The following is a 22869-nucleotide window of genomic DNA, read 5'->3' as shown; positions in this document are numbered from 1 at the left end:
TCTGTTATTCCACAAAATTTTGTAATTCTTTTAATTGCTGTAAATAATTATTTAAACACTTCTTCATAATAGGAAAACTCTGAACAGTCTTGTAACAGGAACAGTCCTATCAAGGTGAGTGACTTAGGATAAAACACAGTTCATGAAACAACATTAATCACTTATTTAAACGTTTGTGCTAACACTGGTCCATCCATGCATTTACAAGATTACATACTACTTTGCCTGAAGATGGATGCAGCAGTGATAGAACAAATCCATATGATGCAATTGTGGCTCTTCATACAATATGCTCTGTAAAATACCTTCTTGGTGTTGAAAATGCAGATTTTATGGCAACCCAATAAATGCCATGATACACTGGTTAGTAACAGTTCTCATCCAAGGTATAAGTTGTACTTTTCCAGAAATCTTTTTCTCATTGATCACTCGGGATGTTGACTTGTTGAGAGCTAGCTACTGACTGTATGCACCACAAAAACTTCTCACACTATCCCAGCTTTCACATTCCTACATAAATCTTTTTGTTGTGGAAAGACTTCCCTCCAGCTATTCTATCCTATTCAGTTCTACTTTCTCTAAGCATGAACCAAATGGTTCAAATGGCTCTGAGCACTATGGGACTTAACATCTGAGGTCATCAGTCCCCTAGAACTTAGAACTACTTAAACCTAACTAACCTAAGGACATCACACACATCCATGACCAAGGCAGGCTTCGAACCTGCGACAGTAGCGCTCGCGTGGTTCCAGACTGAAGCGCCTAGAACCGCTCGGCCACACCGGCCGGCAAGCATGAACCAGTTATGTACATGAAGTAACATAGCTTCATAAAAGATATTTACAGAATATTTCCAGGTTACATCAAATTACAGAATGAGAAAAAAATATTTACTTACAGATCAAGTCAAAGGTGTTACAGTATCGATAATCGACATACTTGTTTTTAGCTTGCCCGTGGTTTAACAATCATTAGCCAAATTTTTATGGGTTCGTTAGCAGTAGCTTAAAGAAATTCAAAGAAGTTTTTCATTTCCATGATATTGTCACAATTATTACAATGTGCCCTATTCAAGAGTCTTGATGATCAGCAGCTATCTTGTAATCTGAAGGGACTAAATCAGTCACAATTACAGTGAAACACTGCTTTTACACTTTTCAAGGGACTTCAAAAAAATTGTGTAAAACACAGGAAAATGTAAAATGCGGGAAATAACGTTTTAAGCTGTAAAAGCTACTTATGGGATACCCCCTTGCACTTTATGTATGATATATGTACATAACCAGCATTAAAGACTTGTCAGGGTCTTGTTTATTATCTAATGAAGATTTATTATCTGATAAAATCTGCTGATGTAACTGAATCTGATAACTGTCTGGGACGTAGGAGCATTTCACTCCATTTCATATGTCTTAATCAATGTTTTTGAAAGCCTGCAGCCACCATTCATTATTTAAATAATGAAATGCTGCACTAGTTACATATTTCTTCATGCTTAGCATGATGCATTTTGAGAATTTTTTTCTCATTGTCAAGTGTAGATACGTACTAAAGTATTTTGTGTAGTGTTTGAATATATATTTTTTTGTGTCTCTTTCACTGTAGTCATCTTTTAGGTTACCAGGTACTGTGCCTCATCAATTATGTAGAAAACTACACACACACACACACACACCACAAAAAATGCATACGTAAATACTGCACTTGATTGTGAGAATAAATTCTCAAAACACGTTTTGCTTACCATGAATGAAATACATAATTGGCACTGCGTTTAAAATAAAAAACATTTGAGGAACGCAAAGTGAATGACGGTGTCACCTAACTCTCCAAGTGGCCATACACCGAAGGTTGTCATGATGAAACTGCGTTTGCGCAGTAGAGGTAGTTTGGAAATGGTTGTTATTGGTCATGATATCTTCATTCGAATGAAGCTAGCCACCACACCAAGTAGAATTTGGCAGCAGCAGGAGATACGGCACGAATTTTTCCAACTTTTACTTGTAAAGACTACTGGACGGCCAACATCTAAGCCAGCGTCATTTTTTCATAATGCGTAAATCGCAGGAAAATCATAATTATGTTGTCGCAAAATCAGGTGAAAATTGACATTGTGGGCATAGGAAATGTGACGGAACCAATAAAAAAATGTCGTAAACGGTGGGAAAACGTTAATTCCGGGAACGTAATAGTGGGGTTATACTGTATTTTTAAGTGCCCCAAGCATTTTTTAATGTTTTATTTGGAAGGATATATATGTATTCGAATGATATTGGTGTTTATAGTGTGCTGACTAATAGTGAAATAACCTTACATTTCAGAATGAAGTATTAGAATTTTAATTTTTTATTTTCCAGAGTACCAGGCAGGGATGACCCAGAGTTTGAGGTTGTTGCTGACAAAGACTCTCTTAAGCCAAAGGAAGAAGACCGAACGAGTGTTAATGGTAATTTTTGCACATCTCTTGTTATTCTCAAGCTTTTACGTATTACAGATACAATTTTAATGCAAGGCTTCAGACAACATGTTCTGTGAGCAGACAATGAGCACAGGCCTGTGAGCAGCAAATACTGTACTCCCTCCATCTCCGTCATCACAGCACAGGGTAGGGAGTGGAGAGCCATGTGGAGACTTGAGGGGGTATACCACATATTTCGCCGCTTAATTAATTTTGCAGTGAGAACCATCTAAGTCACTGTAAATGACATTTCACTGCCATAAATTAATCAAAGAAACTAAAAACGTAATGCTACCATGTAATTTTATTATTAAGTAGTTACATATATCTCATTTTACTTAATTAGCCATTGCAGTGTAATAATTTTTAACCAACACTTGCACTCTTGATCTTCTTCCCTTTTACAAGAGTGTCTATATTCGATAAAATCATTTGTGTGCTTTGTAGACATAACATACAGTTCACATTACGATGAAACAATGAGTTTCTCAAATGCATTTTATTGTTCTTCGTTGTCGAAAAAAGTCATTCAGGTGTATGTGGAACCAATCATTGATATTGTCCCTGCTGCTACCTTGTGTAAAACAGGAAATTGATCCCAAAGGAAATGCTTATAGGAAACTAGACTGTTTCTCTTGTTTGTCTTTATGTTGTCTGTCATATTGCAGGTCAATTACTTCAAGCTGCAGATCACGTGTCATCCATATTCACTGAATATGGAAAGGAAAACATGAAAATCACCCTCTAGGGGTTTAACATTGTTAAATCAAAACTGGAATTCTTCCTTAGAATTACATGGAATGTGTGAATAGTGTTCTAAGTCTGTTAATCCAGTCCTTCAATGAAAACAATTTTGGGAAGTGAACTTTTATTTCCTTTTTGCATACAATTCTCCCAAAGTGATAGTTTCATTTTGAATGCTTGTCTACAGTCGATGAAGTCTGTTATCCTGAAGTGAAGTGTTCAAGTTGTTCAAATGACCGTAATGGCTCTTGTTAATGGCTGGCTCAGTTCAGGAACATATATTACTCATTTCTGTAAACATATTTATCTCATCCATAATATAGTAAAATCGATCTAACAGTTGGCCACAACTAAGCCAGGTCACCTCTTTGTAATAAGGTAGACTGGCTATCGATTCAAGGAAGTTCTTAAATTGGCAGTGTTTAGAAGTCCACACTTCCGTGTATGATTAGTCGTGCAAAAACTACCACTCATCACATTTTTCAAAGAGAAACTCGTCGCACATAAATTTTCCTGGTGAATCGTGTAGTGGGCATAGGTGATTTCATTGGATACTGCTGTTTTTCATTTTCTCTTTCAGTTGCACTGCAAATCGTGATCTGTTTCTCAAAATGGCTTGGTGCTCTCTTTGCAGAAATATAAACTAATAAATTCCATGACATACCCATATTTTCTATGCTTTCTTCAACACTGCTAAGAATATCACATCCAGTTGCCGTGTTCTTCATTGCTACTAAGTCCAGGAATTCTTCTCTGACCTCAAGTTCACTGTGTGCACTGCAGATGAACATAGCTAGTGGGCCTGTGCTCAGTGTTATCTGCACTTTCGAGTTGTAAGGAGTGTGCAACAAGCTGTGCAAGTTGATTCTGAATGTTATCTACCATATCCTGTTTGCGACGTGATTGTCATGTTTGATAACAGCAACCTCCTCTTCAGAAAGCTTTCTTTTAAAGTCTAAAATCTCTGGCACATGCTGAGGTTTCTCACATTTCCCTTTTACATATTTTTTGATGTGTTAAGATATGTAGTGCCTTAGTAAATTGAACTTCCAAAAAGTATTCAGTGTCTTGTGACACACTAAACATTTTGCTAACCCATCTTTTTGTATAGAAAGATGGGATTCCTTTCTCTGCAGACTGAAGTGTGAAGACATTGTCAGTGTTATTCGGTGCTGCCGTGCAATTACTGCTATTAGGTGATACTGCTGTCAAAATGTGCCCACACCCCACCCACCCAGCCTCCCAGCAACCAACCAACCTAACAACCCACCCACCCATTTCGCAGTTGGTGCCCCTCCTCTGTTGTCATGACCTGACTGTGCACACATCTCTCTCACTCTCCACCATGGCCACTACTGCTCTCCTCTCAAGCAGACGCCTGAGCAGCTGCGGGTACTCTCACTCAAAACCAGTGAGTTGTTAAGCTCTGTTTTAAGAATTGAAAGTGAACAGCAGTTTATATTTTGACGATCGGTGCATGTTCTAAAATACTGGAAATTCATTTTGTAATTATATGCCGTTATTGGGTTTGGTATTTTTGTCATGAGGATTTTATTTATGCCAAAGGGACATGGAAAGTTGCATATTTTAATACCTCTGTCTTCTATAACTTCAAGTTTTCTGTTATAATTTGTTTTGTATGTGGCATCATATCTGATAATATTCACACAACTTTCTGAATCTCTTCCCTGAGAAGATGCCAGATGAGACTGAGGGAAGTCATGGTTGTATCTCCTTACAAGCTCAACTAGCCTTTCAAAACTTTCCAGAAGCCCAAAAAAGTAAACATGAGGAAGCAGTTCTGGTAATGTTGTGTACGCACACAGCCTCTGGATATGTCTCGGATATCTTACTTCACCCAATTCCCGTAGCCTCTAAGTTATATAGACCATTGTTAAAAATTCATTTCTGCTGTAGAAATTCATAGTAACCCCCAAAAGGGATTAATTCTCTGTGAAATAAGTGTCATCATTTTGTTTCATAACCTTGTCCTTCTCAGCTTAAATATTACCTACATTAGATAGAATAGTGTGCAAATTAGAAGGTGAGTGTGTGACTCATTTATTACTGCGAGAGGAGGGTGGTATATTGTGGTGGCACTTGTGTGTTCTCTTAAAATTCCACACCACACTATTCAACTCTTATCTGCCTGGGCAGTAGCAACACTGGGTTATGCACTACTAGAAGACTTGTTTCTGTTTCTCGAAAAACTTTGGTGCTCTGAAAGATAGCATTATCTTTTGTTAATTTAATACTTGTGGTATTTATTTTACATCACCCAAAAGTAACGCTATAGTGTCTAAATAGCCTCACTGCTGTTAAACTAGCATAAAAAATCTATGTAGATGTTCTGACTGTACCCCGAAGCTCAAATTACAGCTAAGCGTTACAGAAAGGTGCTTTTTGGCAGATACATCATGCACTGTCCCTGGCCACTGTACAACACTTAACCATTTGTTTCTTATGTGCACACCACTTATTGAGGAGCACAGGCATATATTGCCTGAAACTGGCTTCTAGTTGTTTACAGTTAAACTTTCTACGCATGTTTTTGATGCAGCAGTAATTTTCATAAGTTTTGTTTTTATCTGTATAAAATTAATTATACTCTGCTCTACTTGATATTTTATTTGTTGACAGTGGAAGCGGAATAGATTTATATTCATGCATCACATTCTCTAAAATTTATACTTAGGCCTGATTTATATTGCCTGCAGTAATTATTGGAAGGTTTATAGTTGAACACAGTTTCACAACCAGAATGTCTACTGGATTGACTGCCATTGATCTTGTGCAACTCTGATCATGGATGTGACGTAAGGCTTTTGTCTAGTTTTCCCCCACACCTCTCCAATAAAATGCTATAGTAATGTCCCATTAGTTTCCCATCTTAGTCTTAGATGCACAACAAAGTTAACTTGAATACACATAGATCATAGATGACACTATTCATGCTCATGGTACACATGACTTCCATAGGGAGACTTGGATTTTTTATTGTAGAAATGACAACCACTACAGTATTAATTGCCAAATTGTTAGTAAGTCATGTCCCATCAACAGTTATGTATTATAAATATGTCAGTTATTAATTATATATCTAAAAACATCTGTATATGTATGGATGGATGTGTGTGTGTGCGCGCAAGTGTATACCCGTCCTTTTTTCCCCCTAAGGTAAGTCTTTCCGCTCCCGGGATTGGAATGACTCCTTACCCTCTCCCTTAAAACCCACTTCCTTTCGTCTTTCCCTCTCCTTCCCTCTTTCCTGATGAGGCAACAGTTTGTTGCGAAAGCTTGAATTTTGTGTGTATGTTTGTGGTTGTTTGTGTGTCTGTCGACCTGCCAGCACTTTCATTTGGTAAGTCAAATCATCTTTGTTTTTAGATATATATTTCCTACGTGGAATGTTTCCCTCTATTATAACCATATCAGTTATTAATTAATTGTTTGATAAAAGCTGCTTTGCGACAGGGTGTTTTTTTTTTCCCCCCCCCCCCCCCCCCCCACTTGACTAGTTTCATCAGCACTATCAGCATTACACAAAAGACAGATATTTCTTATAAGACATTACTTTTTGTATGTTGTATAGTTTCATGTATCCATTTCATTGTAATTCGTCTTGCCTTATATGTAATGTTCCCTAGTTTCCAGAATGAGATTTTCACTCTGCAGCGGAGTGTGCGCTGATATGAAACTTCCTGGCAGATTAAAACTGTGTGCCCGACTGAGGCTCGAACTTGGGACCTTTGCCTTTCCCAGGCAAGTGCTCTACCATCTGAGCTACCAAAGCACGACTCGCGCCCAGTCCTCACAGCTTTACTTCTGCCAGTATATCGTCTCCTACCTTCCAAACTTTACAGAAGCTCTCCTGCGAACCATGCAGAACTAGCACTCCTGAAAGAAAGGATATTGCGGAGACATGGCTTAGCCACAGCCTGGGGGATGTTTCCAGAACGAGATTTTCACTCTGCAGCAGAGTGTGCGCTGATATGAAAGAGCTTCTGTAAAGTTTGGAAGGTAGGAGACGAGATACTGGCAGAAGCAAAGCTGTGAGGACCGGGCGTGAGTCGTGCTTCGGTAGCTCAGATGGTAGAGCAATTGCCCGTGAAAGGCAAAGGTCCCGAGTTCGAGTCTCAGTCGGGCACACAGTTTTAATCTGCCAGGAAGTTTCAATGTTCCCTAGTGTTTACCAATGGGGCCCTTGCTGTGGCTGGGTGACACCCATGCGGAAAGCCCCCCCAATTGATGTGGGTGGTATCAGGACGGATGCTTTCCGTATGAAATGTATCAAGCTCCAAAAATCTGGCCGTTCTACAGCCATCTCTTTGGTTGGTAACGGATCATTGAATGTTCCCTTTTGTGACCCTACGGCCTCCCTTTTCCTGGCTACACCCAGGGAGGAGGGACAGGGACACTTTGCCGTCACAAAGCCATTATTTTTGGGTGACAATATCAAAGACAAGTGTATGAAGCCTCTCAGTAAGATGCAGTCGGATTCCCTGTTGCTCAAAACTTCTTTAGCCGCACAATCTGCAGGTATTTACGCTTGTGATCATCTTGGCAAAGTTCTAGTGTCCATTACATCTCGACAGTCTTTGAATATGGTTCAGGGAGCCATTTTTCATAGGGACCTCATTCTTCAAACTAAGTCTGGGCCAATCTGGAATGACGGGGCATTCATTTTGTTCGGTATATGCAGAAAGGCCATAAGGACAGTCACACCGATACCAGTGCCTTTATTCTGGCTTTTGAGGGAGATACCCTCACACAAAAGGTCAAACTTGCGTGTTATCGATGTGACATGAAGCTGTACATCCCGCCACCCATGAGGTGCTTCTGGCGCTCGGCTCATCTTCTCGATGTATGGCAGACCCTCTGTGTGGTGAATGTGGACACCCACTCCATGAGAAGAGCCTGTGTTCCACCACCCGTGCTTTTTAATTGTCATGACCATCGCTCTCCACACTCAGCAGATTGCCTGACTTATAAGAAAGAAAAAAGGTGCAAAAGTATAAGTCGCCTGATCGTGTATCTTGCACTGAGGCTCATCAGAAATATGACAGACTTCATCCTGTACTGATAACTTCTACTTTTGCCTCTGTTATGTCCTTAACCCAGTTCCATCCCCCTCTCCTCTTCTCCCCCCCCCCCTCCCCTTCAGTTCCAACTCTCCACCCCCTCCAATTTCTGATCCCTCTCCCCAGCTGAAAAAGTTTCCCCTTCGTCGGCACCCTCCGGTGTTGGGGCTCCCTCCTGGGACTCTTCTCCCCAGCACCTCTCAGGCTGTGGACCTGCTACCACAACTCAGCCACAGGACACAGTCAGTGTGCCCCAAGGTAACCTGCTCTCTTTCGGTCTTGGAGCATCCTGCTCTCACTCCATGCATTAACCCCCCCCCCCTTTCCCTCCCTTCCCCAAGAGTTGCCATCTCCCCCCTCGCAACCCGAGTCAGGCAGCAGTAGCCGACCGAGACAGACGCAGCAACAGGGAAATGAACGGCTTTTGTCATTTACGAGTTCCTAACCGGGAGCGAATTTTATTATATCACCTGTGTGCTTTAATAGTTCAGTTTCTTGTGTTTCTGCGTGTAAATTTAATATCCAATAGCCACAGTTGTCGGGTTTTCATTTGCGTCGGAAAGTAAACCAATTTTGTGACATTTTAAAACTTCCTAATCAGGGGCAAATTATTTAGTTCCACCTGAGTGCTCAGTAGATAGGTTTTTGAATATCTGCGTATTACTAGTCCCAGTTCGTGCGTTTTCGTCAGGATCTACAGTAGAGTTGCGCAGCACGTGCCGATAGTCCGTTTATCTGCATAGTTTAGTTTTCCATGGCCTTTAGTATGGACAGGGACTGCGATTGTTGTGTGTGGATGTGAGCCGAGTTGGTGACACTTCGCTCTCAGCTTCAGGCTGTGATGGCTTTGGTTACACAGCTTGAGGCTGCAGTGGATGGGTACCACTGTTGTGGGCTGGCCGTGGGGATCCAATGGACGTTCAGCATGTCTGAGTCCTCCGATCAGTCCTCTCCGGTGGCCAACCCAGTTACTGCTAGCACTGAGGCTGACCCCTCACCTGTGGCCCAGTGGGAGGTCACGCCAGGGTGAAGCAGGCGGTGAAAGACTTCCCAGGCAGCCGCACATAAGGCCTCCCTAGTTTGTCTGACAAACAAGTTCCAGGCACTGTCTGTGGCTGACACTGTCTCCGAGCCAGATGCTGTCGCCTGTCCTATTTCAGAGGAAACCACTCAGCCTGCAAGATACGGGCAAACACAGATGGTGGGATTATTGGTAGTTGGGAGCTCCAACGTTAGTCACGTTATGGGGCCCTTTAGGGACTTGGGCCGACAAGGAGGGTAAGAAATCCAATGTGCACTCCGTGTGCATACCGGGTGGAGTCATTCCAGATGTGGAAAGAGTCCTCCCGTATGCCATGAAGAGCACAGGGTGCAGCCAACTGCAGGTGAGCTGACCATTTCCAGCATAGTCGACAGGACCGATTGCAGACCTCTAGTACAGAGCCGAATGTAGGGTCTGAATCAGAGGCTCAGACGGTTCTGCGACCGTGTGGGCTGCAGATTCCTCGACTTGAGCCAAAGGGTGGTTGGGTTTCGGGTTCCACTAAATAGGTCAGGTGTCCACTACATGCAGGAGGCTGCTACACGGGTAGCAGGGGCTGTGTGGCGTGGACTGGGCGGTTTTTTAGGTTAGAGGGTATTGGGAAAACACAAGAAGGGCTTCAGTCACAAAGGGTGCAGGCTGAACACAGGAAAAACGTAAATACAGGAACCATTGGTGTAACAGTTGTAAATTGTTGCCGCTGTGTTGGGGAAAGTAGCAGAGCTCCAAGCACTAATAGAAAGCACTGATGCTCAGATCGTTATAGACTCTGAAAGCTGGCTAAAGCCGGATATAAGCTCAGCCGAAATTTTTGCGAAGAACCTAACGGTGTTTCGAAAAGATAGGCTAAACACGGTTGGCGGTGGTGTGTTTGTTGCTGTCAGAAGTAGTTTAACTTGTCGCGAAATTGAAGTAGATATTTCCTGTGAGTTAGTTTGGGCAGAGGTCATTGTTGGCAACCGGAATAAAATAATAATTGAATCCTTTTACCGACGTCCCAATTCAGATGATACAGTTGCTAAAAGGTTCAAAGATAGCTTGAGTTTGATTTCAAACATGTACCCAACTCATACCATATTAGTTGGTGGTGACTTTTATTTCCCCTCAATATGTTGGCGGAAATACATGTTTAATTCTGGAGGTACGCATAAAATATCATCCGAAATTGTGCTAAACGTATTCTCTGAAAATTATTTTGAGCAGTTAGTTCATGAGCCCACGCAAATGGTAAACGGTTGTGAAAACACACCTGACCTCTTAGCAACAAACAATCCTGAGTTAATAACGAGCATCAAAGCCGATTCAGCGATTAGTGAACACAGGGTTGTCGTAGCGAGATTGAATACTGTAATCCCCAAATCCTTGAAAAATAAGCGAAAATTATACCTATTCAAAAAAGCAGATAAAAATTCACTTGATGCCTTCCTGAGAGACAATCTCCACTCATTCCAAATTAATAATATAAGTGTAGACCAGATGTGGCTTAAATTCAAAGAAATAGTATCGGCAGCAATTGAGAGATTTATACTAAATAAATTAACAAACTACGGAGCTGATCTTCCTTGGTATGCAAAACGGGTTAGAACACTGTTGCAGAAACAGCAGAACAAACGTCAAATTTAAACAGATGCAAAATCACAAAGATTGGCGATCTTTTACAGAAGCTCGGAATTTAGTGCGGACTTCAATGCGAGATGCCTATAACAGTTTCCACAACGAAACTTTGTCTCGAAACCTGGTAGAAAATCCAAACAGATTCTGGTCGTATGTAAAGTACGTTAGCGCAAGAAACAATCAATGCCTTCTCTGCGCGATAGCAATGGAGATACTATTGAAGACAGTGCTGCCAAGGCAGAGTTACTAAACACAGCCTTCCAAAATGCCTTCACAAAAGAAGTAGTAAATATTCCAGAATTCGAATTGAGAACAGCTGCCAACATGAGTAACGTAGAAGTAAATATCCTCGGTGTAGTGAAGCAGCTCAAATCACTTAATAAAAGCAAGTCTTCTGGTCCAGACTGTATACCAATTAGGTTCCTTTCGGAATATACTGATGCCTTAGCTCCATACTTAACAATCATATACCACCGTTTGCTCAACGAAAGATCCGTACCCAAAGACTGGAAAGTTGCACAGGTCACACCAATATTCAAGAAAGGTAGTAGGAGTAATCCACTAAATTACAGGCCCATATCGTTAACATCGATATGCAGCAATATTTTAGAACATACATTGTGTTCGAACATTATGAATTACCTTGAAGAAAACAGTCTATTGACACACAGTCAACATGGGTTTAGAAGACATTGTTCCTGCGAAACACAACTAACTCTTTATTCACATGAAGTTTTGAGTGCTATTGACAAGGGATTTCAGATCGATTCCGTATTTCAGGATTTCCAGAAGGCTTTTGACGCTGTAACACACAAGCAGCTTGTAGTGAAACTGAGTGCTTATCGAATATCGTCTCAGTTATGTGACTGGATTTGTGATTTCCTGGCAGAGAGCTAACAGTTCGTAGTAATTGACAGAAAGTCATCGAGTAAAACACAAGTGATTTCTAGCGTTACCCAAGGTAGTGTTATAGCCATTTGCTGTTCCTTATCTATATTAACGGAGCGTGAAATGTCAGATCCCTTAAGCAGGCAGGTAAGATAGATACGAAGGCCATGCCTACCACAGTAGTTCAAGTTTATATGCCAAACGAAGAGATTGATGAAATGTATGATTCGATAAAAGAAATTATTCAGATAATGAAGGGGGACGAAAATTTAATACTCACAGGTGACTGGAATTCGATAATAGGAAAAGGAAGAGAAGGAAACGTAGTAGGTGAATATGGAATTGGGTTAAGGAATGAAAGAGGAAGCCGCCTGGTAGGATTTTGCGCAGAGCATAACTTAATCATAGCGAATACTTGGTTCAAGAATCATAAAAGAAGGTTGTATACATGGAAGATACTGGAAGGTGTGGAAGATACTGGAAGGTGTCAGATAGATTACATAATGGTAAGACAGAGATTTAGGAACCAGGTTTTAAATTGTAAGACATTTCCAGGGGCAGATGTGGACTCTGACCACAATCTATTGGTTCTGAACTGTAGATTAAAGCTGAAGAAATTGCAAAAAGATGGGAATTTAAGGAGATGGGACCTGAATAAATTGAAAGAACCAGAGGTTGTAGAGTGTTTCAGGGAGAGCATTAGGGAACGATTGGCAAGAATGGGGGAAAGAAATGCAGCAGAAAAAGAATGGGTAGCTTTGAGAGATGAAATAGTGGAAGCAGCAGAGGATCAAGTAGGTAAAAAGACGAGGGCTAATAGAAATCCTTGGGTAACAGAAGAGATATTGAATTTAATTGATGAAAGGAGAAAATATGAAAATGCAGTAAATGAAGCAGGCAAAAAGGAATACAAATGTCTCAAAAATGAGATCGACAGGAAGTGCAAAATGGCTAAGCAGGGTTGGCTAGAGGACAAATGTAAGGATGTAGAAGCATGTATCACTAGGGGTAAGATAGATACTGCCTGCAGGAAAATTAGAGGCCTTTGGAGAAAAAAAAGCACTTGCATGAATATCAAGAGCTCAGTTGGAAACCCAGTTCTAAGCAAAGAAGGGAAGCAGAAAGGTGGAAGGAGTATATAGAGGGTCTATACAAGGGCGATGTTCTTGAGGACAATATTATGGAAATGGAAGAGGAGGTAGAAGAAGATGAAATGGGAGATATGATACTGCTTGAAGAGTTTGACAGAGCACTGAAAGACCTAAGTCGAAACTAGGCCCCGGAGTAGACAACATTCCATTGGAACTACTGATAGCCTTGGGAGAGCCAGTCCTGACAAAACTCCACCATCTGGTGAGCAAGGTGTATGAGACAGGCGAAGTACCCACAGACTTCAAGAAGAATATAATAATTCCAATCCCAAAGAAAGCAGGTGCTGACAGATGTGAAAATTACTGAACTATCGGTTTAAACAAAAGCAAAACGAGGATAATGGAATGTAGTCGAATTAAATCGAGTGGTGCTGCGGGAATTAGATTAGGAAATGAGACGCTTAAAGTAGTAAATGAGTTTTGCTATTTGGGGAGCAAAATAACTGATGATGGCCGAAGTAGAGAGGATATAAAATGTAGACTGGCAATGGCAAGGAAAGTGTTTCTGAAGAAGAGAAATTTGTTAACATCGGGTATAGATTTAAGGGTCAGGAAGTTGTTTCTGAAAGTATTTGTATGGAGTGTAGCCATGTATGTAAGTGAAACGTGGACGATTAATAGTTTGGACAAGAAGAGAATAGAAGCTTTCAAAATGTGGTGCTACAGAAGAATGCTGAAGATTAGATGGGTAGATCATATAACTAATGAGGAGGTATTGAATAGAATTGGGGAGAAGAGAATTTTGTGGCACAACTTGACTAGAAGAAGAGATTGGTTGGTAGGACATATTCTGAGGCATCAAGGGATCACCAGTTTATTATTGGAGGGCTGTGTGGAGGGTAAAAATCATAGAGGGAGACCAAGAGATGAATACACTAAACAGATTCAGAAGGATGTAGGGTGCAGTAGGTACTGGGAGATGAAGAAGCTTGCACAGGATAGAGTAGCATGGAGAGCTGCATCAAACCAGTCTCAGGACTGAAGACCACAACAACAACAACAACAACAACAACTAAATTAACGATTTTGGAGACAATCTGAGCAGTCGTCGTCGGTTGTTTGCAGGTGATGCTGTCATTTATCGACTAATAAAGTCATCAGAAGACCAAAACAAACTTCAAAACAATTTAGAAGAAATATCAGAATGGTGCGATAAGTGGCAGTTGACCCTAAATAACGAAAGTGTGAGGTCATCCACATGAGTGTTAAAAGGAACTCGTTAAACTTCGGTTACACGATAAAGCAGTCTAATCTAAAAGCCGTTAATTCAACTAAATACCTTGTTATTACAATTACGAACAACTTAAATTGTAAGGAACACACAGAAAATGTTGCGGGGAAGGCTAACCAAAGACTGTGTTTTATTGACAGGACACTTAGAAAATGTAACAGACCTACTAAGGAGACTGCCTACACTACGCTTGTCCGTCCCCTTTTAGAATACTGCTGCATGGTGTGAGATCCTTACCAGATAGGACTGACGGAGTATATCGAAAAAGTTCAAAGAATGCAGCACGTTTTGTATTATTGCGAAATATGGGAGAGTGTGTTACAGAAATGATCCAGGATTTGGGCTGGACATCATTAAAAGAAAGGCATTTTTCGTTGCGACGGAATCTTCTCACGAAATTCGAGTCACCAACTTTCTCCTCCAAATGCGAAAATATTTTGTTGACACTGACCTACATAGGGAGGAACAATCACCATGATAAAAGAAGGGAAACCAGAGCTCGTACGGGAAGATATAGGTGTTCATTCTTTCCGCGCACTATATGAGATTGCAATAATAGAGAGTTGTGAAGGTGGTTCGATGAACCCTCTGGCAGGCCCTTAAATGTGTTTTGCAGATTATCCATGTAGATGTAGAGGAGTCTGACATCTTATTTGTGGATATCATCCCATCCTTGTTAATGACGGATGGTAACCCAGTGGCATGGTTGGCTCCAGCCTGTTTGCCTCCCATTTGGATATCCACTCTGTGCTTTCCAATGGAACTGTAGTGGATACTACCATCATCTCCCAGCGTTGCAATCCCTTATTGCCTTTTACTCGGCAGCTTGTGTTGCTCTCCAGGAATCTCATTTTACTGATGCTCACTCACCAACACTTCATGGGGTCCATGTTTTTTTTTTTTTTCAGAACCGGGCGGCCCTTTGAGGGCTTCCAGTGGTGTTTGCAGATCGGTCTGTATGGATATTGTTAGTACTTGGTGCCCACTCTGTAGCACATTGGAAGCAGTTGCCGTCCGAGTCCACTTACTCTCTGCAGTCAGGGTTTGCAGTCTCTATTTCCCTCTTGACAGTCTGCTGCCCTAACTGCCCTACTTCAGTACCTTGCCCGCTCCCTTCCTCTTCCTTAGGCATTAAAATCCCCATCACCCTTTGTGGGACAACATTTTTTCATCTAATCGGAGGCTCCAGATTGAATAATTTCTTGTGGACCATGACCTGTCCCTTCTTAATGATGTTTCCCATACCCATTTTGTTGCCACGTATGGCACTTTCTCTGCCATTGATAATTCACTCTGTTCCCCTCCCCTTCTTTTCTTACACTAGTCGCTACAGGACGACCTCTATAATAGTGACCACTTCCCGTTGATTCACTTAACAATGTTCTCTGTGTCCCTTCCAGCGGTGGATTTGCAGCTTTGTATCATATCCCTTTTTGCTTAATCAAGGGCCAACTCTTGGGAGGCTACCCGTTTCTAATAAACTTTGCATAATCAAAGAGACTCCCACCACGTGATGTTCTTCCCTCTACCTCACCGGCGGGAATCTGCCATCTTCTGTCGTCTTCGTATTGGCCATACTAGGTTGACCCATAGTTTCTTACCCTGCAAAGAGCCACCCCCCACCCCTCCTTTGTAGTTGCGGAGCTTCCCTCACGATGGTCCATATTTTGCTGGACTCGCCCCCGCCTTTTGGCCCTTCACACTAAAAACACCTTCCAACAACCTTCCTTGTCAGAGTGATTGAGGATGACCCTCATATGGTTGTGTCTGTCCTCAGTTTTCTTTGCAAAAATGGTTCATCCTGTCAGGTTTAAGTCTTTTAATTTTCCTCAGGAATTTGAGTCCCTCAGTTATCATAGAAATTGGTTACATAGGCCTTGACCTTTTCTTTGCACCAGCCAGATTCTCCCTGCTTTTTCCCTCCATTTTGTCTGGTCTATTGTTCAGTTTTGTTAACCCTTTTCTTGGGTCTTCTCCCACTAGTGTTGTCCTTGTATCGTGATGCTGATGTGGTGTGGGTGTCAGGAGAGGTTGGTGGCATTGCTGGTGCCCCTCGTCACAGTGTTACTGGGGCACCCCTGATCTTCCTGTTTCTACGTACCACACTCCTGTTCTTCCTCTTTCTGCTGCCCTGATCTCCCTTTTCCCTCTTTGTTTGCCAGTTATCCCTTCTCATTAACTGGACTGTGCCCTTTGTGTTGTTTCTCCCTTGATTCTGTCCTCTTAGATCATGGGATCGATGATCTCACTGTTTAGTTCCTTCCTCTCATCCCCGCCCCAAAAAAGAATAAACCAACCATATACATATATATCAGAAAAGGAATTATTTATGAAGTATATGCAGTTGTCATTGGGAATTGCTGTGGTGAAATGTTCAATTTATTTATTTATTTTTTAAATTGGCCTGTTCGTTTAAAGTAATGTCAAAATGTTTTGTTATATATGTTAAAATTACATAAAAGGCAAGTCAAATTACAATGAACTGAAATCACAGATACATTGAAAGTAACTTATCGTAAAATATTTGTGTAATACAGATACCACTGGTGATGCGCAATGCCGGAAATTAGTCTGGTGAAATAAAATACTACCACAAAGCAGCTTTTGTTGAATAATTAATTAATAAAATTACAAATTTTACGAGTTTTCAAGCTGCAGGGCACCAAATGAGCAATACATTCTTGCTCTAGAATTCACTGTATTACACGAGATAATTACTATGCCAATTGAGTTTTTCCACTCCATCCATCCCTGCCAGGTGCAAAAATTATTCTAAGTCATCTGGTTGAAAGTCAGAACTTTTTCCATAGCAAGCCCAGTGTATTTTAATTTTTCTTCATATCTTCTACGATCCTACTTTTAGTGATGTTTTAGAACACTACACTTTGGAATCTAATGTCATCCTAATAATAATGAGACCTTATGAATAAATCACATCATAAAATTACCAAGTACATTACTGTATCAGTCGGTTCAGGTGAAGGAGTGTTGTGTATTTATTCAAACAAGTCAGCTAGTCTTATCTCCAAATGAAATTTTTACCATATTGTTTGTGAAACAGTTACGTTACTGTCAGGCTAATCTAAAAGATTAACTTGCTGAATTGTGTATGCTGCAGATCAGGCGCGGCTCGTGGTTTCTATACTGGGGAATGCTGCGGCATTTATCAATCGGAGCCAATATAGACCTCTGGTTACATTACAGATTAGTCTGACATAAACAACTAAGAATTCAGGTGGAGGGGGGTGGGCAGATCACTCTCTACCCATAATTTTACGTACTGTGTCTTCTATAATCAGGTATTAATTTATTAAATATCATTAGAAGCTAACTTCAAGTTAAAATCTTTGGTTAGTGTTTTTATACGTCGTCATTACATTTTCTGACACTTTGCAGCAAATCGTATGAAAAGACGCGTTTCGGAGAGATCTTTAATGCGATGAATGTTAACTTTGCGGCTGCTTAATATTTTTGGTGTTTTCAGTTCTAAATTTAAGGCGTTTAATGTAGTTTACCTCCAAAGCTCGAAGCTAAATATTTTCTGCTGGAATTATGCTTTTTCACCTTTGCGTGAAAATTCTTTAAGTCAGTGATACCAGTTTCAGTCCAGGCACTATCAGTACTGTTTGTACGAAGACAGGTGAAACAGAAAAATGCATTTTCCACTTCACAACCACTCAGCTGCATCGTACATTGCTCTATTAAAACTGCGTTTTTATCCTTGCCTAGATTTGCACTGTTTCTGTTCTTGATTGATCGTTAGATCGGGTCTGGGTGCACCAAGTTCTTTCACTTGCATCCTATGGCCGTGTTCCAAGTTTTTACCTATTAAATTGCACACTGAATTCATATTGTGCTGGTTTCACACTCGCGGTATGTCGCAGATATTCACAAGCAAGTAAAACTCACTAAAATCTTGCAAAATACACTCCGAAAAAGAAACTTGCTAATATCACACGATATCAACAAAATCAGTCAGCATCAGCAAGCAAGGAAAGTAAAGTCACGGGACAAATTTCGCGTACTTTGTCCTCTAATCACTTATGAAACTCTCGCTAGATGGCAGTACTGTGGTTACGGTTAGAGAGCCTGTAGTTACAGTAGTCTAGTGCACATTGGCGGGATATTTGCAAACTTATTGTAAATGTGGATAAAATAGCCAATGGTAGAAACAAAACAACTATGTAAAACATTATCAAAACAATAATACTTAACGTCGATTAATGACGCATTGAAGCGTAGTAGAGATGTGCAGAGACAGAGATTGGATAGCGAAGTTTGGGCTACTCTGCATTCCTTTATTACATAGATAGTGGAACGTGAAAAACATGTGGTGGTTGGTATGACACCCTTAGGCAGCAAGCTCTGAGCCTTCGGGTCACCCATAAAGAGCAGTACTATGTAGAAGCCACGCCCCCATACCGCTACTACATGCAGCTTACGGACGTTCCAAGGCGCAGCCTAAACACTACTAACCGTTCGGAAAACATCTATCGATACAAACAGTTCCAAAAACGTTGACCGTCGTTATTTTAATCGGAATGGGAAATGTGCGAAATTCGTCCTGATAATTTAAATTTTGTAATATGTTCTTGCGAAATTTACTTTAACAAATATTTTGGGGCGGCTCCGCCTCAGAGCCTTTAATTACGAGCCGCGCCTGCTGCAGATAAATCTGTTATCACAGTGTGCAAATTAATTGTCAGATTGTATATGTTGCCATTCCACTCCTTAGGCCCTCCAGTATTATGCATTTTTATAATAATTTTTCTTACAGGCACCACGGACAATGATGATGACGACATTGAAGTTGTCGATGCTGATGGTGTTAATGAAATAACCAAAACTGACCGAGAAGGAAAGAAAAGGAAGTCAACCAGTGATGAAGAAAACAGTATTTCAAAGAAACCTAAACTTCAAGACAGTGATATTGAAATTGTTGAGGTCTGATTATGGGACACCTGAATTGTGATATATATTATACTGCCACCAGTTGTCAGTTGTTGGCAAACTGCATTATTACTATTAAGACTCAGGTACTGTTTTAACCTTGAATGTAAGGATATTCCTGAATTGATGTGTGAGTGATAAGGATTTCAGTGTCATAATGTGTAATAATGCTGAATACGTGTCTGTTAGTATTACTTGTGAAACATTGTATGCAACAGTACATGACGATGATTATTACATAAGTAGAAACAGATGAAATATTTCATTAACACAGTAGTACCAATCCTGTTTGAATCTCCTAACACAATCTATTGATAACTGAATTATGGAAAAAAAATGTGTATAAGGTACTGTGTACTTTCCAGTTTATACAGAATGAATTTGTGCAGTATTGAATATATGAGAATTTCCTTTTTTTGTTTTTAAAATAAAATACTTCAGATTTTGTCATTTATTCATTATTTACAAATTAATTATTTCATTGGCCACTTTTCTTTAACCTACACTGCTTAAAATGTAGTGTGTAATGTGCTAACGAATGGAGAGAAAAAAGATAAAAATTGGATTTTTTCAGTCACATTAATGTGAACACCACACACATTCAATGTCATTGTGCAATAACCACTCACGGACTGCAGGTGGTGGCTAGTAGCACTGGAAGGTGTGTAAAGTGGTTCTTTTTTTTGGGGTGGGGGGGGGGGGCCACTACAAGAAACAGTGCAGTGCACTGCAGTCTTTGTCATAATGTGTAAATGGAGTGATTTATCTGATATCCAAGAGGGCACGATCGTCAGCTTTGGGACAGGGGTGGAAGCATTCCCACGATGACAAAGTATGTAAACTGTTCACAGCCTGGTTAAAGTATACTGTGCGGGGCAAAATGTCAGTATCTAAAACTGGTGCCATTGCAACCGTAGTGCAGCAGTGGCCATAGATGACAGGGGTGAAAGATGGCTGCAGCAGACGTGTATTGGCAGACGTGCAACTGTTGAATGACAACAGCCCAAATGAACCAAGGACTACCAATGGTGTCGCTTTAACAACCATTAAATGAACATAGCTGTGTATGTGCCTCTGCAGCAGGCGCAAGCTCCATGCACTCATGATGACTGCTGTTCATGGGCTCTGAAGGCTGGAATTCGCACTGGTGGCCTTTTCGATAAAACATGAGAAATGTATGAAAGCAAACACCCTGCAACAATCTTTGGAAGGGTCCAGGCCAGAGGAGAGAGCGTTACAGTCTCGGGAATGTTTTCGTGGAATTTCATGGTGATCTCGTCATTCTGGAAGGCACAGTGGATGAATAAAAGTTTGCGTCTATCACTGAGGACCATCTCCACCCCTACATGCAATTTGTTGCGTGTTGGCACGATGGCATCTACCAGCAGGACAGGGCAATGTGTCATCCAGCTTGCAGTGTATGTGCGCAGTTCGAAGAGCACCAAGATGAGTTTACTATACTGCCCAGGCCCCAAGACTCACCAGATTTAAACCCAACTGAGTATCTGTAGCACCACGTCGGTTGGGCTTTATGCATCATGGATCCTCAAACCGAGAAACCTAGTGCAGTTGGTCATGGCACTGAAATTGTCATGTCTCCACATCCCTGTTGGTACTTTCCAGAACCTCACTGGCTGTTGTCTTGCATATCTTACTGTGGTTCACGCTGCGAAAGGTGGTTATTCAGGCTTTTGACAGGTGGTCTCTTTAATGTGACTGGACAATGTACTTGCAACTGATAGCAAGGAAGCCAGAGAATAGTTCCTCCTGGCTTTGTGATACATCTCTCAGATTCGTATCAATTGTAATGTAATTTAAATATCTTGTGACTGACATTTTAGCGAGGAAAGTGCTAGGGTGTGGCTGCCAGCTAATAATACTCCTTTCACAAGCACTTAAATATTCGTTGTGTTTGTCACCTGTTTTGTAGGTACACGTATAGCCTTGTCAAGCAATTCTGGCTGCCTACGAACAGTACTGTTCCCCACATCTGCATTCTGTCTATTACAAAGCACCTTTATTCCATAGGAACATTCATTAAATCCTTTAGTTTTATCCTTCGTGAATGATTTAAGAGTAAAAAAAACTGGAAATGACAATCACCTCAGTTTGCATGAAGTACCAGAGCCCTGCATTTTCTGACACCATTCCTGGCCCCAATGTCTTCCTTGAGTGTTAAATTTTTCCACAGAGTTTAACTGCACAGTTTTGGCCACAGAAAACTAAACAGTACTTTCAAGCACATATGTCAGTTGCCAGCTCCTGACAGGACTGAACAGAGCTCCTAACATGTTGGCACTTGAGGGAAATATGAAGGCTGCAAACAGTTATTTGCTCAGGTTCTGAACATATCTGCAGCCCCAGTTATTTACCACTTGTTTCAAATGTTATCATTGTTTTCCCGATTCACTGAACAGCCACACATCACTAAGTTGTGTTGCAGTGAGGTTAACAGAATTGTTGAGAGCCTCATTGAGGTTCACTTGTGACTGACTGAACGAACAGTGATGGATGACTGGTGAAGCATGAGAGGTTAACTTCATTTAAAAAAGTAAGCTTATCTGTAATGTCAGTTTCAAGATTGTTTAAGGTGCTGGACATATTTAACTAAACATGTAGTGCTTTTAGTGAATTGATCAAGACCTGGAAGATGTGGTTAAAAAGTGGTGTTACTGCCAAAACTGGAAATTCCTGGAGCAAAACTGCCCTGGCCAAGAGTGTGTACGTTTGTGTATCTGTGTGAGTGAATGTGTGTACTACTGCATGAAACCGAGCGAGGTGGCGCAGTGGTTAGACATTGGACTCACATTCGGGAGGACGACGATTCAATCCCGCGTCCGGCCATCATGATTTAGGTTTTCCGTGGTTTCCCTAAATCTCTCCAGGCAAATGCCGGGATGGTTCCTTTCAAAGGGCACGGCCGACTTCCTTCCCCGTCCTTCCCTAATCCGATGAGATCGATGACCTCGCTGTCTGGTCTCCTTCCCCAAAAACAACCAACCAACTACTGCATGAAAAAGAGCTAGTGCTCGAAAGCTAATGTGAATGCTGTTTTCTGTTGTATGTTACTATGCTCGGCGCATCAATCTCCTGTAGATGAGAGAATGGTTGCCATTCTGTTATTTTATGAAAGTTTACCAAAATTTCATACTGGTTGCATTTCAACCTCTGTATTACATTCATAAGAAAAAAATTGTTGCCATCTCAATACTGCTGGGATGTTGTGAGCTTAATGTGTCATACAGGTGTATGGTAAAAATCTGCTGATTGAGCTTCTGTGATGACCACTGTCTGCTATAAATACTACTATTTCTGAGAAAGAGATTATGAGCCTTCTGCTGAAGGTGCTACCCACTATTTTACAATTCATATGCTATCACTTGTGTTACGTATTTTTACTACACTGAAAACATGCTGTGCAAAGTAATTCACACCTGCACTAATTTAGAAGTTCTTTGTGAGAACTACACACAACAGAAAAATGTTAAAAAATTATCATCCATGCATTATCACTTGTTTTGAAGTGCTTGGGAAAACAGGACAAGCATACGATCAAAAAAAGAAAAAAAAAGCAGTTGGTCACTGTCAGAGTAACTGGATGCAAGACAATTAAACTAATAAGTGTACTTCTAACCTTAACACATTTTAACCCTTTGCTCCCAAGGTACCATCGACAAGTTTAAGCACGACCTCAGGGTTTTCCTTCACTG

At 40.9% G+C, this 22869-nt stretch overlaps 1 protein-coding gene across 1 annotated transcript in view; it reads left to right on the top strand.

Annotated features, from left to right (window-relative positions):
• The window catches only part of LOC124605548 (SUMO-activating enzyme subunit 2), a 133590-nt gene extending 113977 nt beyond the window's left edge, over positions 1–19613 (top strand). Inside the window, exons 11-12 of the mRNA XM_047137305.1 lie at positions 2358–2446; positions 18987–19613. Of these exons, the coding sequence (XP_046993261.1) occupies positions 2358–2446; positions 18987–19159 (262 nt within the window). The 3' untranslated portion in view covers positions 19160–19613. The remainder of the gene's footprint in view (positions 1–2357; positions 2447–18986) is intronic.
• Positions 19614–22869: the final 3256 nt, after the last annotated feature.

The sequence above is a fragment of the Schistocerca americana genome, chromosome 3 (assembly GCF_021461395.2).
Source record: "Schistocerca americana isolate TAMUIC-IGC-003095 chromosome 3, iqSchAmer2.1, whole genome shotgun sequence".
NCBI lineage: Eukaryota > Metazoa > Arthropoda > Insecta > Orthoptera > Acrididae > Schistocerca > Schistocerca americana.
This window is presented reverse-complemented; position numbering and strand designations above follow the sequence as displayed.